Source organism: Solanum tuberosum, unplaced genomic scaffold (genome assembly GCF_000226075.1).
Source record: "Solanum tuberosum cultivar DM 1-3 516 R44 unplaced genomic scaffold, SolTub_3.0 scf00004, whole genome shotgun sequence".
NCBI lineage: Eukaryota > Viridiplantae > Streptophyta > Magnoliopsida > Solanales > Solanaceae > Solanum > Solanum tuberosum.
The window spans coordinates 898,749-913,664 of record NW_006238930.1 but is presented as its reverse complement, the minus strand read 5'-3'; the positions used below and the strand labels follow the sequence as shown (position 1 = coordinate 913,664).

At 31.7% G+C, this 14,916-nt stretch overlaps 2 protein-coding genes across 2 annotated transcripts; both read right to left on the bottom strand.

Moving 5' to 3' along the window:
- Positions 1 to 12: 12 nt before the first annotated feature.
- Positions 13 to 2,366, bottom strand: LOC102588395 (proline dehydrogenase 2, mitochondrial-like). The gene is made up of 4 exons (XM_006338233.2): positions 1,702 to 2,366; positions 928 to 1,573; positions 591 to 831; positions 13 to 504 (listed from the first exon to the last, which is right to left on the bottom strand). The coding sequence occupies exons 1-4, from the start codon at positions 2,275 to 2,277 to the stop codon at positions 465 to 467; spliced, it is 1,503 nt and encodes a 500-aa protein (XP_006338295.1). The 5' UTR covers positions 2,278 to 2,366; the 3' UTR covers positions 13 to 464.
- Positions 2,367 to 3,511: 1,145 nt separating this feature from the next.
- Positions 3,512 to 6,195, bottom strand: LOC102588726 (proline dehydrogenase 2, mitochondrial-like). The gene is made up of 4 exons (XM_006338234.2): positions 5,525 to 6,195; positions 4,252 to 4,897; positions 3,886 to 4,126; positions 3,512 to 3,794 (listed from the first exon to the last, which is right to left on the bottom strand). Exons 1-4 carry the CDS (start codon positions 6,080 to 6,082, stop codon positions 3,755 to 3,757), a joined length of 1,485 nt encoding a protein of 494 aa, XP_006338296.1. The 5' UTR covers positions 6,083 to 6,195; the 3' UTR covers positions 3,512 to 3,754.
- Positions 6,196 to 14,916: the final 8,721 nt, after the last annotated feature.

Genomic DNA, 14,916 nt, shown 5'->3' with positions numbered 1-14,916 from the left:
CTACTTAAAATGTTAATCAAATCCAGTAAATCTGATTTATTTCATAATGTCTCGATAGAGAGAGAGAGAGAAACAGATACACACTTTGTAATTTCAACATTTTGGCTCCACTCTAGGGAGTACCTTCTTCCACTTCTATTTCTAAAACACGATACCAAATATAACCAACTTAAGGTGCTACTACATTATATATAGTAATATAATAGAACCTAAAATAGCACATGGAGAAAGATACAACAAGTGGACCTAAAATAAATATGTACATTTTTTTATTTTCCATAACACACAAGAAGATAAACTGACTTCCTCCTCATGCATTTTACCCATCCATGGTTGCTTTGATCTTCATTATCATCATCATCAATTTTTGCCCTCACATCATTGAATTATTTACAATAGTCGGTGATGTTTCCTCGTTTATTATTCTTACTTACTAATATAGATTTCACATTCTCAATATTAATTTAAGAAGTTGCCACTTCCAGTCTCCTGCTCAATTCCTTCCTGCAAACACATTGCCATAATCAAATTAACAACGTTCGAGTATTATAAAGTTATTAATTTTTTTTCAATTTTTCTGCAATGGTTACCTCATGAGTTGCCTATCGAATGCCGATGTTGACAACATGCCTCTGTTTTCTTCAGCACGCCTCATAAGGTAATGCATAATCTGCTCTACAGGACCAAATGGCAAATACTTGCTAACTTGAAATCCTGCATTTCTCAGCCCAAATGAAAGACCATCTGCCATACCATATAGCTGAGCAAATTGGAGATTTTGCCTCTCATTTTTTATTCCCAAATCTATAGCTTTGGTTGCAGCAAGTTTTCCTATATATATCACACATTATACATGTTAGACAATAGCGAACAAATTTATTTATATTTCAACGTAGATATAAATGATGGAAAATAATTAATTGTTACCTGACTCAATGTTATGAGTGGCGAGAACAACTGCACCAGATCCATTAGCAATCTCTTCAATCATAAACTCCGCACACGAATTGAAGCAAGCGTGTGTTTGCTCAATGCTATCGTGAATCGGAGACTTGAATCCTAAAGTAGAAGCCAATTCCTTTTCACTACACATGTAAGCACCCCTCACAAGCTTAAATCCCATTGGAACTCCCATTTTCTCTGCAGCCTTTTTAGCGATAACCATTCGTTCCTTAGCGTCCTTCAAGTAAGCTTGAATTGTTCCGAATATCAAAGGCTGATCATCTTTATGGTACTTAATTGCTGCAGAATACGCAAAGTAATCAATTGCAGGTTGAATTGTTGTGTCTTCCGCATCAATTAGTAAAGGAACTTGATGTTCCAAACATTTCTCGCAAATTTTCCTAAGTCTTTCATGAGCTAATTGAAGATCACGTTCTTCCTCTACCGTTAGAGGCTCTGGTTTGCTCCAAGTGTGATAAATAGGGCTCGATTCGGCGAAAAGTGGAAGCGACTCTTGCTTCCACGGAAGATTGAATGATGGATCTTTCTGTTCCCATCTTAACAAATCACTCATTCTTTTTAGAAGCCTTGGTGTACAAATTGCAGTTATCTTTGCTACCACAAAGCTTGCCTGTTTCACCAAAAAAATTGAAATTGATAAATCCAAGAATATTGGAAGAATTTGATAATATAAAACAGAATCTTTGAAGAAGATATAGACATTCCTTTTCAGAAATAGAATAAAGATTAAATTCTTACTGAAGATTCGGGAAGTGATTCGGTTGATTCAATCGTTTGAATAAAGGCCGCCGTACTCTGTTCACAAGATTCATTATCGGTGGCATGTTCCACCCCATAATCAAGCATGGCTTTTAACCCAGAATCAGATAGATTGGTAACGGTCCGTCTAACTTCCGTTAAGTCTTTCCCGGCACAAAAATGCTCATAAAATGTATTTTTAACAAATCCAAGCATAACCTCCCTAAAAACAGGCATTTCCATAAGTTTAGAATTCATTATCCACATACCCAAATCAACCATGGGATCAATAGCAGCCATTTGTAACGTCATCGATGATCGAATCAGTTTCTTGGTCGGAACGCCGTAGAATAGCTCCTTAACATCATCGAAATTGATAATGTTATTAGTATTATGATGGTCGTGGTGGTTTGTGTTAATCTGTGGTGCGGGTTCCACCAAATTTGGTACGGCGTTAAAATCGCCAGTGAAATTTAACGGTGGGACGGCGGAAAGAGGTGACGGAGCTGAGTTTAAACGGCGGACATGAAATCCGAGGTTCTTAAGGAGTTTCGGACAAAAAACTTTATTGGCCATGCAACGGTGGGCGGCGGAAGATGAATTTTTTTTGTGTGTTTATAATTTTTTTATTCTCTCTCAAATGAATATGTAAAGTTTTTGAGAAATGTATGGTATTTATAGAAGAAGTTTGTTTTTTATTTTGTTGAAGTGATAACTTAAATTACGCAATAATTAAATCATGCTGAGTAGATGCTGTGTTGTTACTGACGATGTATTACTGTAGATGTTCAGTACCACCATGTGTATTTCACCGTTAAATTTCTGTATCTTAGCTGTTTTTTTGTTGTTCCACTTGTCTTGGATACCGTCTTTTTTGTACCTCAAATTTGTTAGTATAAATTATACTAATTAATATGTCCTACTTTCTTGCACACTTCCTGACCACTTCGGTCTACAACTTGGTCTTTCGCTTTGCGGCTTTTTGACCCTACCAATTTGAATTATTTTCTTAAACCCACTTGTTTAAAAATTATTTTTCTTGCTTTTGATAGAATTTTAATATCCATTTTTACTAGTCAAATAATATATATTTGTAAGACTTAAATTGTTTTTATTCAATAATTGAGGTATAGCAAGAATACATAAAAAAAGTTGTGGGGCATAAAGGAATCTGAATCTCCGCCTTCAAAATCATGAGATTCGCTGTAAAGGACTTTTCTTATGGCGTGCTCCGGTTGAGGAATCTTTATGTCATAATCTAACGCCAAGATTCTTGGCAAGTGGTAAAACCTATCACGTGAGCGCAATTACTGACCGATTTGAAGTTTTTATTGTTTAGGTAAGCAACATTGATTTGTAAAACCCCATGAAAGAAGTTGCTAGAAATGTTGACCACGAAGGAAGACACTAGAAGTGAACTTTTTTTTATTTTCTATCCGGTGTCCATACCATGTTGGAATCTAATTAAATTTGATTCACGCCAAAAAATTTCGGCGCTCCCCATTAAAGATGATTCCATACGCAAAGGAACTCAAACCCGATACCTCTGATAAATTGGAGATGCTACAACCTATCTACCTTATTTATGAGCTAAAACTATACTGAGTATGTTATTATTATTATCGTTGAGTACTAAAAAAATATTCTCATTTTCACTATGTTAATAGTTGAAACTAAATCAACTCTAAACAATATAACATCGAGTTTTAAGTAACTCTGATTTAATCTGGAATATTTTCACAAGAAGAAATAAATAAAGGTATAATTTTCATCATTTCGGAAACTTTAATTTGTAGTAAGAAAAAACCAATAAAAAAAGTTGGAAGACTTCCATACTAGTAGTAGTAGTACAAGTAACAATAGTGAAAAAATAGTAGTACAACAATGAATTATTTACAGTAATCGCGGACAGATTTGAATCTCTCGTTAACATTCAAAAATAAATAAATCATCAATACAGGATTTTGGAGTGTCAATTGCTCTGTTACAAGCTCGATTTATTCATAGTAGTACTAGTTATATGCATATATACACTTCCATTATATCTCAAGATTCATGAAGTTCCCACATCAAATCTCCTGATTAACTCCTTCCTGCAAACAGTAATATACAAAATTAATAAAAACATATGAGTTTAAACTTCTCTGTTTTTTGTTTACAAAATTATTAATCATGTTTAATTACCTCATGAGTTGTCTATCGAAGGCAGATGTAGACAAAAGACCTCTGTTTTCTTCAGCTCTTCTAATAAGGTAAGGCATAACTTGTTCTACAGGTCCAAATGGTAAATATTTGCTCACTTCAAATCCTGCATTTCTCAACCCAAATGAAAGCCCTTCTGCCATACCATATAGCTGAGCAAATTGGAGCTTTTTACTATCCTTTCTAATCCCTAAATCTATCGCCTTGGATGCAGCAAGTTTTCCTATTTATCAAAAGTTCAAAACATCTAATGAGTAATTTGTTATGCAAATTCAAATATTATTAAGTGACATATTGAATACTATTAATATAATTAAGTAAATAAAAGTGTACTATCACAATATTTACCTGACTCAATGTTATGAGTTGCAAGAACAACAGCTCCTGAACCATTAGCGATTTCATCAAGCATAAATTCAGCACAAGAATTGTAACAATTATGTGTTTGTTGAATGCTATCGTGAATCGGAGATTTGAATCCTAAACTTGAAGCCAATTCACTTTCACTTGACATATAAGCACCTCTTACAAGTTTAAAACCCATAGGAACTCCAATTTTCTCTGCTGCCTTTTTTGCGATGATCATACGCTCCTTGGAGTCTTTTAAGTAAGCTTGAATTGTTCCGAATATCAAAGGATGATCGTCTTTGTGATACTTAATTGCTGCTGAATATGTAAAGTAATCAATTGCGGGTTGAATAGCTGCATCTTCAGCATCAATTAGTAACTCAACATCAAGTTCCAAGCATTTCTTGCAAATTTTCTCAAGTCTATCATGAGCTAATTGTAGATCACGCTCTTCATCGACCGTTAGAGGTTCTGGTCTTTTCAACGTGTGATAAAAAGGACTCGATTTGGCGAAAAGTGGAAGCGTCTTTTGCTTCCATGGGAGATTCAATGAAGGATCTTTTTGTTCCCATCTAAGCAAATCACTCATTCTTTTGAGCAGCTTTGGTGTACAAATTGCAGTTATCTTTACTACCACAAAACTGACCTGTTTCATCACAACAAACACTAATTAGTATGAAAACAAATCTGTTTATTGTTAATGAGGTACTAAAAAAATTGATTCTACATGTAAAGAAATCAGGCCGGTTAATTATTACAAAAATATACAAAATTTTATCACTAACAAGCAAAAAAATTGATCATCAAGCAACAAAAATAAGTCTATTTTTATGATTTAGATTTTTGGATCTGTTATCTATTCATTGAATATTTTATTCCAATTATTTTTCAAAAACATTTATGTCTTTTGTTGAAAAGTCATGAAGAAGAATTTAATTGTGTTAGGAATCAGGTTATTCTAAGAAGAATATACGTAACTTAAGGAAAAAGTTAAATAAGAATAAAAAGGTGTATTTTATTTAAATTCCACGCAATAGACACGTTCTGTTGCGTCAGCCGTCATCTGTTGCAATTTGTTGAATTATCTTATTTTGTGGAATCTAATCCAATGAAAGCGCATAAAAGGCTAAAGTCGGAGACTCAGTTTTTCTTTCTAGCTTGTTCCAAAAAGGCTTGGGACTTTTAGAATTTTCAAATAGAATTAGTTCGATTTAAAACTAGAAATAAATAATAAAAAAATAAAGTAATAAGATTTGTAGGAATTTGATCTTACAGATGAGGATGGAAGAGACTTGGCCAATTCGGCTGTTTGAATAAAAACTTTCATACTCTGATCACAAGACTCATTCTCCGTGGCATGTTCCACACCATAATCAAGCATACCTTTTAAACCAACGTTAGACAACTTACTAACCGTCTTTCGTACTTCAATCAAGTCTTTTCCAGCACAAAAATGTTCATAGAATGTACTTTTAACAAACCCTAGTATTACCTCCTTGAATATTGGCATATGCATGAATTTCGAATTCATTACCCACACACCTAGGTCAACCATCGACTCGATGGATGCCATTTGAAGTGTCAACGATGATCTAATCAACTTCGAGGTGGATACACCCGTAAACAACTCCTTAACATCATCAAAATTGATCACTTTTTTCTCAGGATCGGCTAATATTTGGTCCGTAGGTTGTAACGTCGGTGTTGTTACATTCGTAGAACCATAGTTGCCGGTGAAATTCATCGGTGGGACAACCGGAGCCGTGTTTAGACATCGAGCGAATCGTCGGAGGTCACGAAAAACCTTTGGACATACAACTTTGTTTGCCATGTAGTTAATGAATTTTTTTGTTTGTCTCTAAATTCTAATAAAGTATGTGTAACGTTTGAAATGTTGCATGATATTTATAGAATTTCATTAGTCAAAGTCAAGTTTGGTTTAGAAATACTCTTTTTACTTTTCCTATTCCTTTTATATTTCCAAGGTTTAATGAATTTTCCTTTTCTTAATAAAATTTTGATATCCTGATCCCTTCAAACATGTGATTCAGATTCTACGGCGATTGAATTTCGATAAGAGGGAATGTAGGGAAACACACTCGCGGAAACTAAATATAAGAATAATCGTACGTTGTTTACACGCGCGGGGAGTGCAAGTGGAATTGGTGTGCTTAATAAATAGTTGGATACAGCCGTCACTGTGTTCAGCATGGCTTTAGCGTCATTCCCAGTGTAGTTAGAAAAGGATAAAATTTGTACAATCAGCAGTGTGTCGGATTGGTCCCACTTCCACGTGGAATAATGTAATTTTTATCTTTTTCCTTTTTTTTTTCTTTTTTAGGAAAAGATTTTGTTTTCCCTTTCATATTTACGTTTTGTTATTTATTTCCTTACGTTGCACCTATGGGTTGGGTGAAATTTGAGTCCCTCTAATATTGTATATTGGTATTTACTGGACAACTAATTAAAAGCCCAATATTTAGAAAGAAACATTACACTAATCAAAGAAAAGATTCTTCCTTCAAAGTAGGCGCGATATTGATGGGTTGGAAGTAAAATTTATGCATGCCTAGGTAAATGATATTTTAAAAAGTTTTATTCATCTCATAATAAAACGTTATATATATAAAAATCTTTTATTTGGTCAAAATTATGGCAGTTTTCATTTTTAAATTTGAGATTATTTTTTTCTGATTGAATTGTATAGATATGATTGTCATAACAAAATATAACAAATTCTCCATTCACGCAGGCTCCAGCAATCATGAGTACAAACTTTATAAAACAGAAGTAGCCAAACAATTTCTTTTAAGTCCTGAAGTAGAGAGTGTTGCTTGCTAAAAATGTAACTGAACAACCTGTCGCTGGGTTTTATCCGTTTTATCTTGGGAGGAATTGATCTTTAACTTCGGGTACTTGAGGGGATTAAATTTCTTAAGGACACACAGTGACTTTTGTGCACTCGGATAATTCTTTTCTTTTTCTTTTCATCTTAATTGTTTTATAATTTGTTAATCTGAATACAGGAGATAACACATGTACACCTTTATATTATATAATAAAAACTTTCTTAATAAAGTTGAAGTTTTCCCGTACTATTGCTTCTTAATTGTTTAATAATTTTTTAGAGTTAAAATTAATTATATTTACTGGGTGCATACATTGCATCGAATGTACACTTTCTTTGTACAAACAAATCTTTTACGTCTCAAAATGCATTATTGCTTTATGGAATCAAATTTTCCATATCGTAAAATATGAAGTTGATAGTGTTTGTTCAACTTTGAATATTAGTATACAGCTCATTTACTATTTTTTTGGAAAAAAAACTCTGATGAGGAAAGACTTCATTTTGTACGTATTTCCAGATTTGCTCTTTTTTAACCAATCTTGGCCACAACTACTTGTGAATTTGGTGAGATATGAATCCCTTAAATTGTTCTACTACTGAAATTTGGACCACTAATCATATGCATAAAATAGTTATAACCAATCACTAATCAAAGGAAATGATCCTTTCTTAAAATAGCTCGACAATGAATACTACGTAGTACATTGAACCTAATAACCTAATTAATGGTATTTCAAAATTAAAATTTAACTATTAGAACTCTAATTAGTTTGAAAAAATAATTATTTAATGATAATAATAAATTAAAAAAAAATTAATTCTCTCTTAATTTACTAAGGTAAATACGTAAAATGAAAAGTTGTATATTTGATAAATAAAAAGGAAATGGAGGGAGTACTAGATAAACGCTAGTAGACCTTATTACATCCTTTCATATATTTCCTAAAACATTTCAAAATTTAATTTTACTTTTAATTAGTATATTCGAAGAGAAGTGTTAAATATTAGAAAACGCTAGATCAATTGTTGGTGAGAGAATTAATCCTTATAATTAGCTATTCTTTTTTATCATTTTAATCTTGTAATTAATCTTGCATTCTCCTTCTACGAGTAATTAAACAAGTGTTATATGTAAGTTTTATAAACCTTCTTTATGAAAATTGCGTTTATACAAAAGCAAGTACCTAAATTAGAACGTTAACTAAATTTATTGCAAAAATGAATTGTTTTTTTCTCTATCCAGCCATATATCAAAGTGAAACTTTAATTAACCTTCTTCTGTTTCCTCAATCTGATAGTTAATGTAATTCAACGTCTAAGTTACTACTTACACGCTAAACCAAAAGTTCAATCCTAGTTAACAACAACACATATGACTTAATTAAATTAATGTTGTTGTCGGCAAACAGATACACCGACTTTCTCAAAGCTGTCTTCGTTCAGTATAATTATCTAAAGATAAGATATCCTAAATTAAAATAATATAACAACAACTTGCACGTTCTTACATTTTTAAGAAGAAATGGTGGAAACACGTCAGTAATTAGCAAAAAAAAAATCGAAAAAAATTATATTTATTGTTGGCAGAATATCCATATTTGAGGAAAAGCATATACCGATCGAGTTTCCTAGCTAAAGTTGTCTACTTGTCTTGGTTAAATTTTTCAAAGTTGAGATTCTTTTTAATAAAAGCAGATTCTTACATTTCTAGAAAAAATATGAAATAGTTAATGAAAACGTCAGTAATTATCAAAAAAGAATATTTCGAGTAGGAAATTAATAAAATTAAAATTAGTTTAAAAGGATTTGATTCTAAAAAGTACTAGTATTGTATATACTTTTTCATGTGAATTTTGTTCTCATCCAAATTCTAGTCGCCGTTTTAAATGTGAAATATGGAGAAACATTAATCCCCTGTTTTAATTTATTTGAAAAGTCGATCGGTGAGAGTAATGTTTTCAACGTTCAAAGTCTATATGATAAGATTAATCTCAAGAAGCAAGTTATCGATCGGGACTACATGCATGTTGTGTTGACTTGTATATACTTCTTCGTTTACTTTTATTCATTAAATATTTTAATTTCATTTCTATTTTACTTGTCATGTTTGATAATATAGAATCATTTTTTCTTCTTTCTCTATTATATATACCCTCAATTTATTTATATTGAATTATGGTATTTGAAAAATATAGTGAGTATATGTATTTGGGATCCTATCAATTAATAGGTGAAATGGTAAATTCAATATACTAATTCTTCTTTTCTTAATAAGTGTGTCTAATCAAAATTTGACAAGCAAATCGGTATGAAGGAAGTACTTAACATTTTAACTTAATATTCCCTCAAAAAAAAACTTAACAAGTACATTTTGTTTCACTAAAGTCAGTTTGACTAATCTTTAATGCTACATTAAATTAGATTAATTTAATATTGTAAATCCATATTTTAGAAAGTAAAAATCTATATGACAATATTACAAGCTCCAATTCTTCTAAGTTCTCATATTAATATGATGAAAATTTACATTTTAAAATTAAACAAAATTCATACCATTTGACTTTCAAAAATCAGAACATAACAAGTAAAAATGAATAGAGGGAGTAAGATCAGTAACCATATGATTAGACAAATTAATTAATGAAGCCCATCCTGTTAAACAACAATTAATTGTATATAGGAGGTTTGAGGATATATCTAATTTTCCTCAAAGGACAAGTCTTTTAAAAACACCCAATGTATGCAGATAGAAGTATTTGCTTCATTACGACTAATATGTAATATATATAAGTGCACAAAATCTCCTCACTTGCCAAAGGAAAGAAAACTATATATGGACAATGCCGTATGATGTGAAATAATTAAACATATCTTTGTTATATCCTTGTGCCAATAATAGATTATGAAAGAAGAGCCTAATTAATTAGTAGCAACTTGCAAAAGAACAATTACTAGCAACTAGCAAGAAGTGTAAATGCATATCTTAATCTCGTAACCGTCTTTATAGCCGTCAAATAATAGATTATGGGGGGAAAAGCCTAATTAATTTGCAACTAGCAAGAAGTGGAATCACATATCTTAATCACGCCACCATTCACCTTACTTCTAATAAAGCAAGTGGTATCATAGACAACTTCTTATATTTCCTGAGTATGAGAAGTCTTTAATCTATATTCTTCATAATCCTCTTTAATTTTTTTTATCTGCTCGGTGTCCGAAATCCATATTTGAAATCGATTGAATTCAAATTGTACAGTACAGGCTCATTTTGAAATGACGTTACCGACAAAAAAAATTCTACAGGCTCGAACCATGCATTCATCAAAGTACTCTGCCTTTAATAAAAGAAGAGTGAGAATATGAATGTTTAGGCATTTTTCTAGGGAATAAAAAGGAAATGTGAAAATCATATTAGTGTTTGGACATTATTTTCTGAATTAAAAAGAGATAACCGTTATACGGTGGTTTGGATTTTATTTGGCACAAGTTCTAAGTTAGTGTTTTAAATTCTTTTCATAATTAAACTTTTAACATTGTTAATTTTTTTCTAAAAAAATACAAAACTCGATAAATAATCATTTACGTAGCTACGCAAATGAAGCGATTTTGGGAAGGAAAAAAAGAAGAGGCTGACTTAGATGTCCCAACCACTCATCAAATTGATTTGCCCGTATATGACAAATTCATTTATACATAGTAAATTTTTTCTCGAAAAAAAATTTGGGCGAAGGAAAATTTGGTAAGAGATTACAAAAGTGGACAATCAAATTCTCACTAACAACTACTAAGATTTCTCACCTATTAAAGTTTGAGAATTTAGATTTGATTGTGTTTTTAAAAAACTTATACACCAATTTATTTATTTTATTAAAAACCAAACTTTATACCCAAACTTTAACACTTTACTTAGTATTAAAATTGTAAAATTTTAACTTTATAATTGGTAACCCTCCATAAACCCAGTCTGGCCCATCAGACTCACCTAATGGGTTATGGTTTGTGATGGACCTTTCTACTCAAAAAAGCCCATCGAATCAAATTGGGCTCAAATATGTCTGGATTAGAACCACATGGGCCCTAGGCTTAAGGGGCTAGGTTAAGCCCGGCCCGCTCCAAAGGACATTCTAGAAATCAATTCAATGAGTTGAAAAATGAGCTCGAGATAATATTTAAATTTTTTGTATATGACTAAATCTTCTAACTATTTATGATGGACCAAGTACAAAATATCAAGACCCAAATATCAATCGAAAAAGCCCATTATTTCAAATAAATGGTCCAACTATTAATGAAGGTCCTGAATAATTAGCATTATCTAGCCATACTTTTATTTTTATTAATGATTATGTGAAGCGGAAACAAATTTAATGATTGGTAAGAGAATTTTATCACAATAATGTTTTAATACATGGAGGTACTCTACGACGTACGTCTCTTAAGAAATAATGATGACTTAATACTTAATTAATTAACAATAGTGCTAATATCTTAATATATAGAAGTACTCTAGTACTTGCGTCTCTTAAGAAATAATGATTTGTGCGAGAATTTTATCACAATACATATATTAATTTATGAGTATATAATCTTAGATTTTTATAATGGATTGAAAATAAGTAATTAATATTGAGGGTAAAAAAAACTATTATTTTATCTTTGATATGTTAAAACTGAAAATTTATTTTTCAAATACTGAACCAGCTAGGAAAGACAAGGATATGATCTTCTCCGGGTATTCTGGATTTTCACATGAAGGAGTGCAAGTGTGTTCATATTTGTTGATTGCTTACGCAGTGAAGACAATCATGAATAACAATTTGTTTGTTTATTAAAAGATTTCTTCAATTTGGACTCAATTATACGATTTGTGATGTTGCACCATATGATTTTTTTTCTGTGTGTAGGTCCATGGTCCACACATGACACACCCCACGTTAACCCCGTTTCCTTTCTTTATTTTTTTGGGTTCCCATTCCGACATCGGAGTTCGATTAAATTCGAAAGTTCACATTAGGTTTTTCATCAGGTGTCTAGTATCTACATCGGAGTCCAACTAAATCCGAAAGTCCACATTGGAATTGGGGTAAAACTCTTCCTAACAAACACAACTCCGTAACCAAGAGACTCAAACCTGAATACATACCACTCCACCACAACCTTGATCGCGGTTTGCCTTTCACTTGTACCTTCCATTATATTATTACAAGATGTGGTGACCATGCACCCAATATTTGATCAACCTGTCAAAAAGTTAACAAATTTAAACCCTAATTATTTTTTCTAATGCATCGTGCATCAAAAAACAAATTAAGTTGACTGTTAGACCTTTAATCATACTATAATTAATAACAGCACACAGAAATTTAATTATTTTTCATAGATCTATTGCAGATTTCTTAAACACTCCATTAATTATGTAATTGCATCAGATCCCAGATTTAATTAGTCCAGGTTTGACTTCCTCACTAATTGCACTGCATTAGTGATATGAGCAACAAGGCTAGTTATAATACCCAAACACGTTGTGGAATAAATATGTAAAAGACATTGTAAATTTTGCCCTAGGAAATTGGCTAATAGTATCACAAACACAGTAACACAAAAGCTTGATGGTGAATATAACAGCCTGACCCATCAATTGTTTGGGTTTATCCAATATTGTGCGCTTGTGTTTTGTCGTCCACGCTTGACTCTCATATATGATGTTTACGCCTCATATGTCCAATCTTATGCAAGAGGAAGGTGTTAATTATCCCATAGCCTGTCTGTTGGAGCGAATTGGATGATCGGGCCAAGGGTTGCCCCCTCGTCCTTTGATGGTGAATATAACAGCCTGACCCATCAATTGTTTGGGTTTATCCAATATTGTGCGCTTGTGTTTTGTCGTCCACGCTTGACTCTCATATATGATGTTTACGCCTCATATGTCCAATCTTATGCAAGAGGAAGGTGTTAATTATCCCATAGCCTGTCTGTTGGAGCGAATTGGATGATCGGGCCGAGGGCTGCCCCCTCTTCCCCTCACTCTCCTTTCCCTAATATGAACCTTGAGTCATCAAAGCCTTTCTGACTCGGCCTGGCCCGGTTGCCCTACGCGACTGGCGCTTCAAAAGATTCATTGAGGGAATGAGGAAAATATCTCCTTATATTGTCTTGGGCAAATGATGAGCTAATTTTTGGACGAATTGAGTTCACCAAACTTATATTATGTTGTCTGGACTTCAAATGTCTCTCATTGGTTGGGCGAATGTATCTCTTTATATAATTTTGGACAATTATCACTTGATGAATCAACTTTTTGAATAACATTATGAATCGATGATTCTAAATGTTGAATTTATCTCAAAGTGAAAGAGCAATAATAGGGGTGAAAGGGGTAATGTTGATGCACCCTATCAACCAAGCAAGTCATAACATAAGGATACGGCGCATCATATTCGTAAATCAACAAAATTTAATATCTTGGCCTTACGATAGGGCCACATGTGGTCTTTTATGTCTCTATGTGAACCCACCATGTGCCCAGGGCCCCAGCCACATTGTGCATCGCTGTACCAAACTTTTTTAAAAATTTATATATTGGGCCTTTATTATTGTAGACAATGATATTTCAAAGAATGAATTTAAAGGGAAAAAAAATGAACAACTAAATCTCTGTAATACTTTTTTAACTTCCAAATGAGAACAACTTATCAATCAATCATGAATTCAAGTACAAAATGTTAGTGACTCTAGTGGTATGTATTTATTAACTTTAAGTAAAAAAAATGTGATTAACTTCAAGTAATCACACATAATAGCACTCTGCACATGAGACTGTTATAGTAACATTTAGACCCTGTAATGGCCATGTTTTCTTTGGACTCAGTTTTTTGTATTTTGTATGTGAAACTTTCATATATGACATATATTAAACTAATATTTTCAAGTTATAGCAGTAGAATTAAACTTTCAAATTGTAACAATAAAAATTTCAGGTTGTAACAGTTTCTTAAAAGAAAAACTTTTTTTAAATAATTGTAAAAATTTGTTTTGAAAAAAATAAAAAGATAAAAAAATAAAATAATTCGTTTTTTTTTTAAAAAAAAAAGGTAAAAAAATGGAAATAAGTGTGTTAATTAAATTTGAATTGATTGAAGATAATTACTAATTAGCATAAATTAAGGAAATTCAAACTAATTAAGAATATTTAGTTTCCTTATTTCACTCTAATTTGTTAAAATTAATTAAAAATTCTGATTTCATCCATTTTCTTCCACATTTCTCTCTCTTCGATTTTTTCCAGAAATCTCGTCACTCTCATCTAATTCATATTCGTTTTTATTCAATAATCTTTATTTTCTGGACGGCTTCTTATTAGTATTACTAAAACATCGTGGTAGATGGGATCCTTCAGGTTAGTGTTCTTTGCGATTTTTTATTTGTATTGTAATACAAACCAAACGTTCTAAAAAATTATGAACAGTGATTCTGAAAAAAAAAATTCAGATTTTGTTTGTGTATAATAGTTTTAATTATGGTGTTTTTGGTATGAATATTCACTTTTGAAATTACATAAAATTTGTTTGAAATTGGTATAGATTTTTGTTTGAACATTCATTTTTTTGTATGTTTCTGGTTAAAAAATTACATAAAATTTATTTGAATTTGGTATATTGGTTATACCATGTTGGTACGATTTTAGAATTATATTTGAATGAATTTCGTATACTATTTGTCTAATAAATGACAATTAATAGTTAAAAGTGGTATTATTTTGGTATTATAGTGGCATGATTCTGCTGTGAAAAAGTGACGACTTATGTCATGAAATA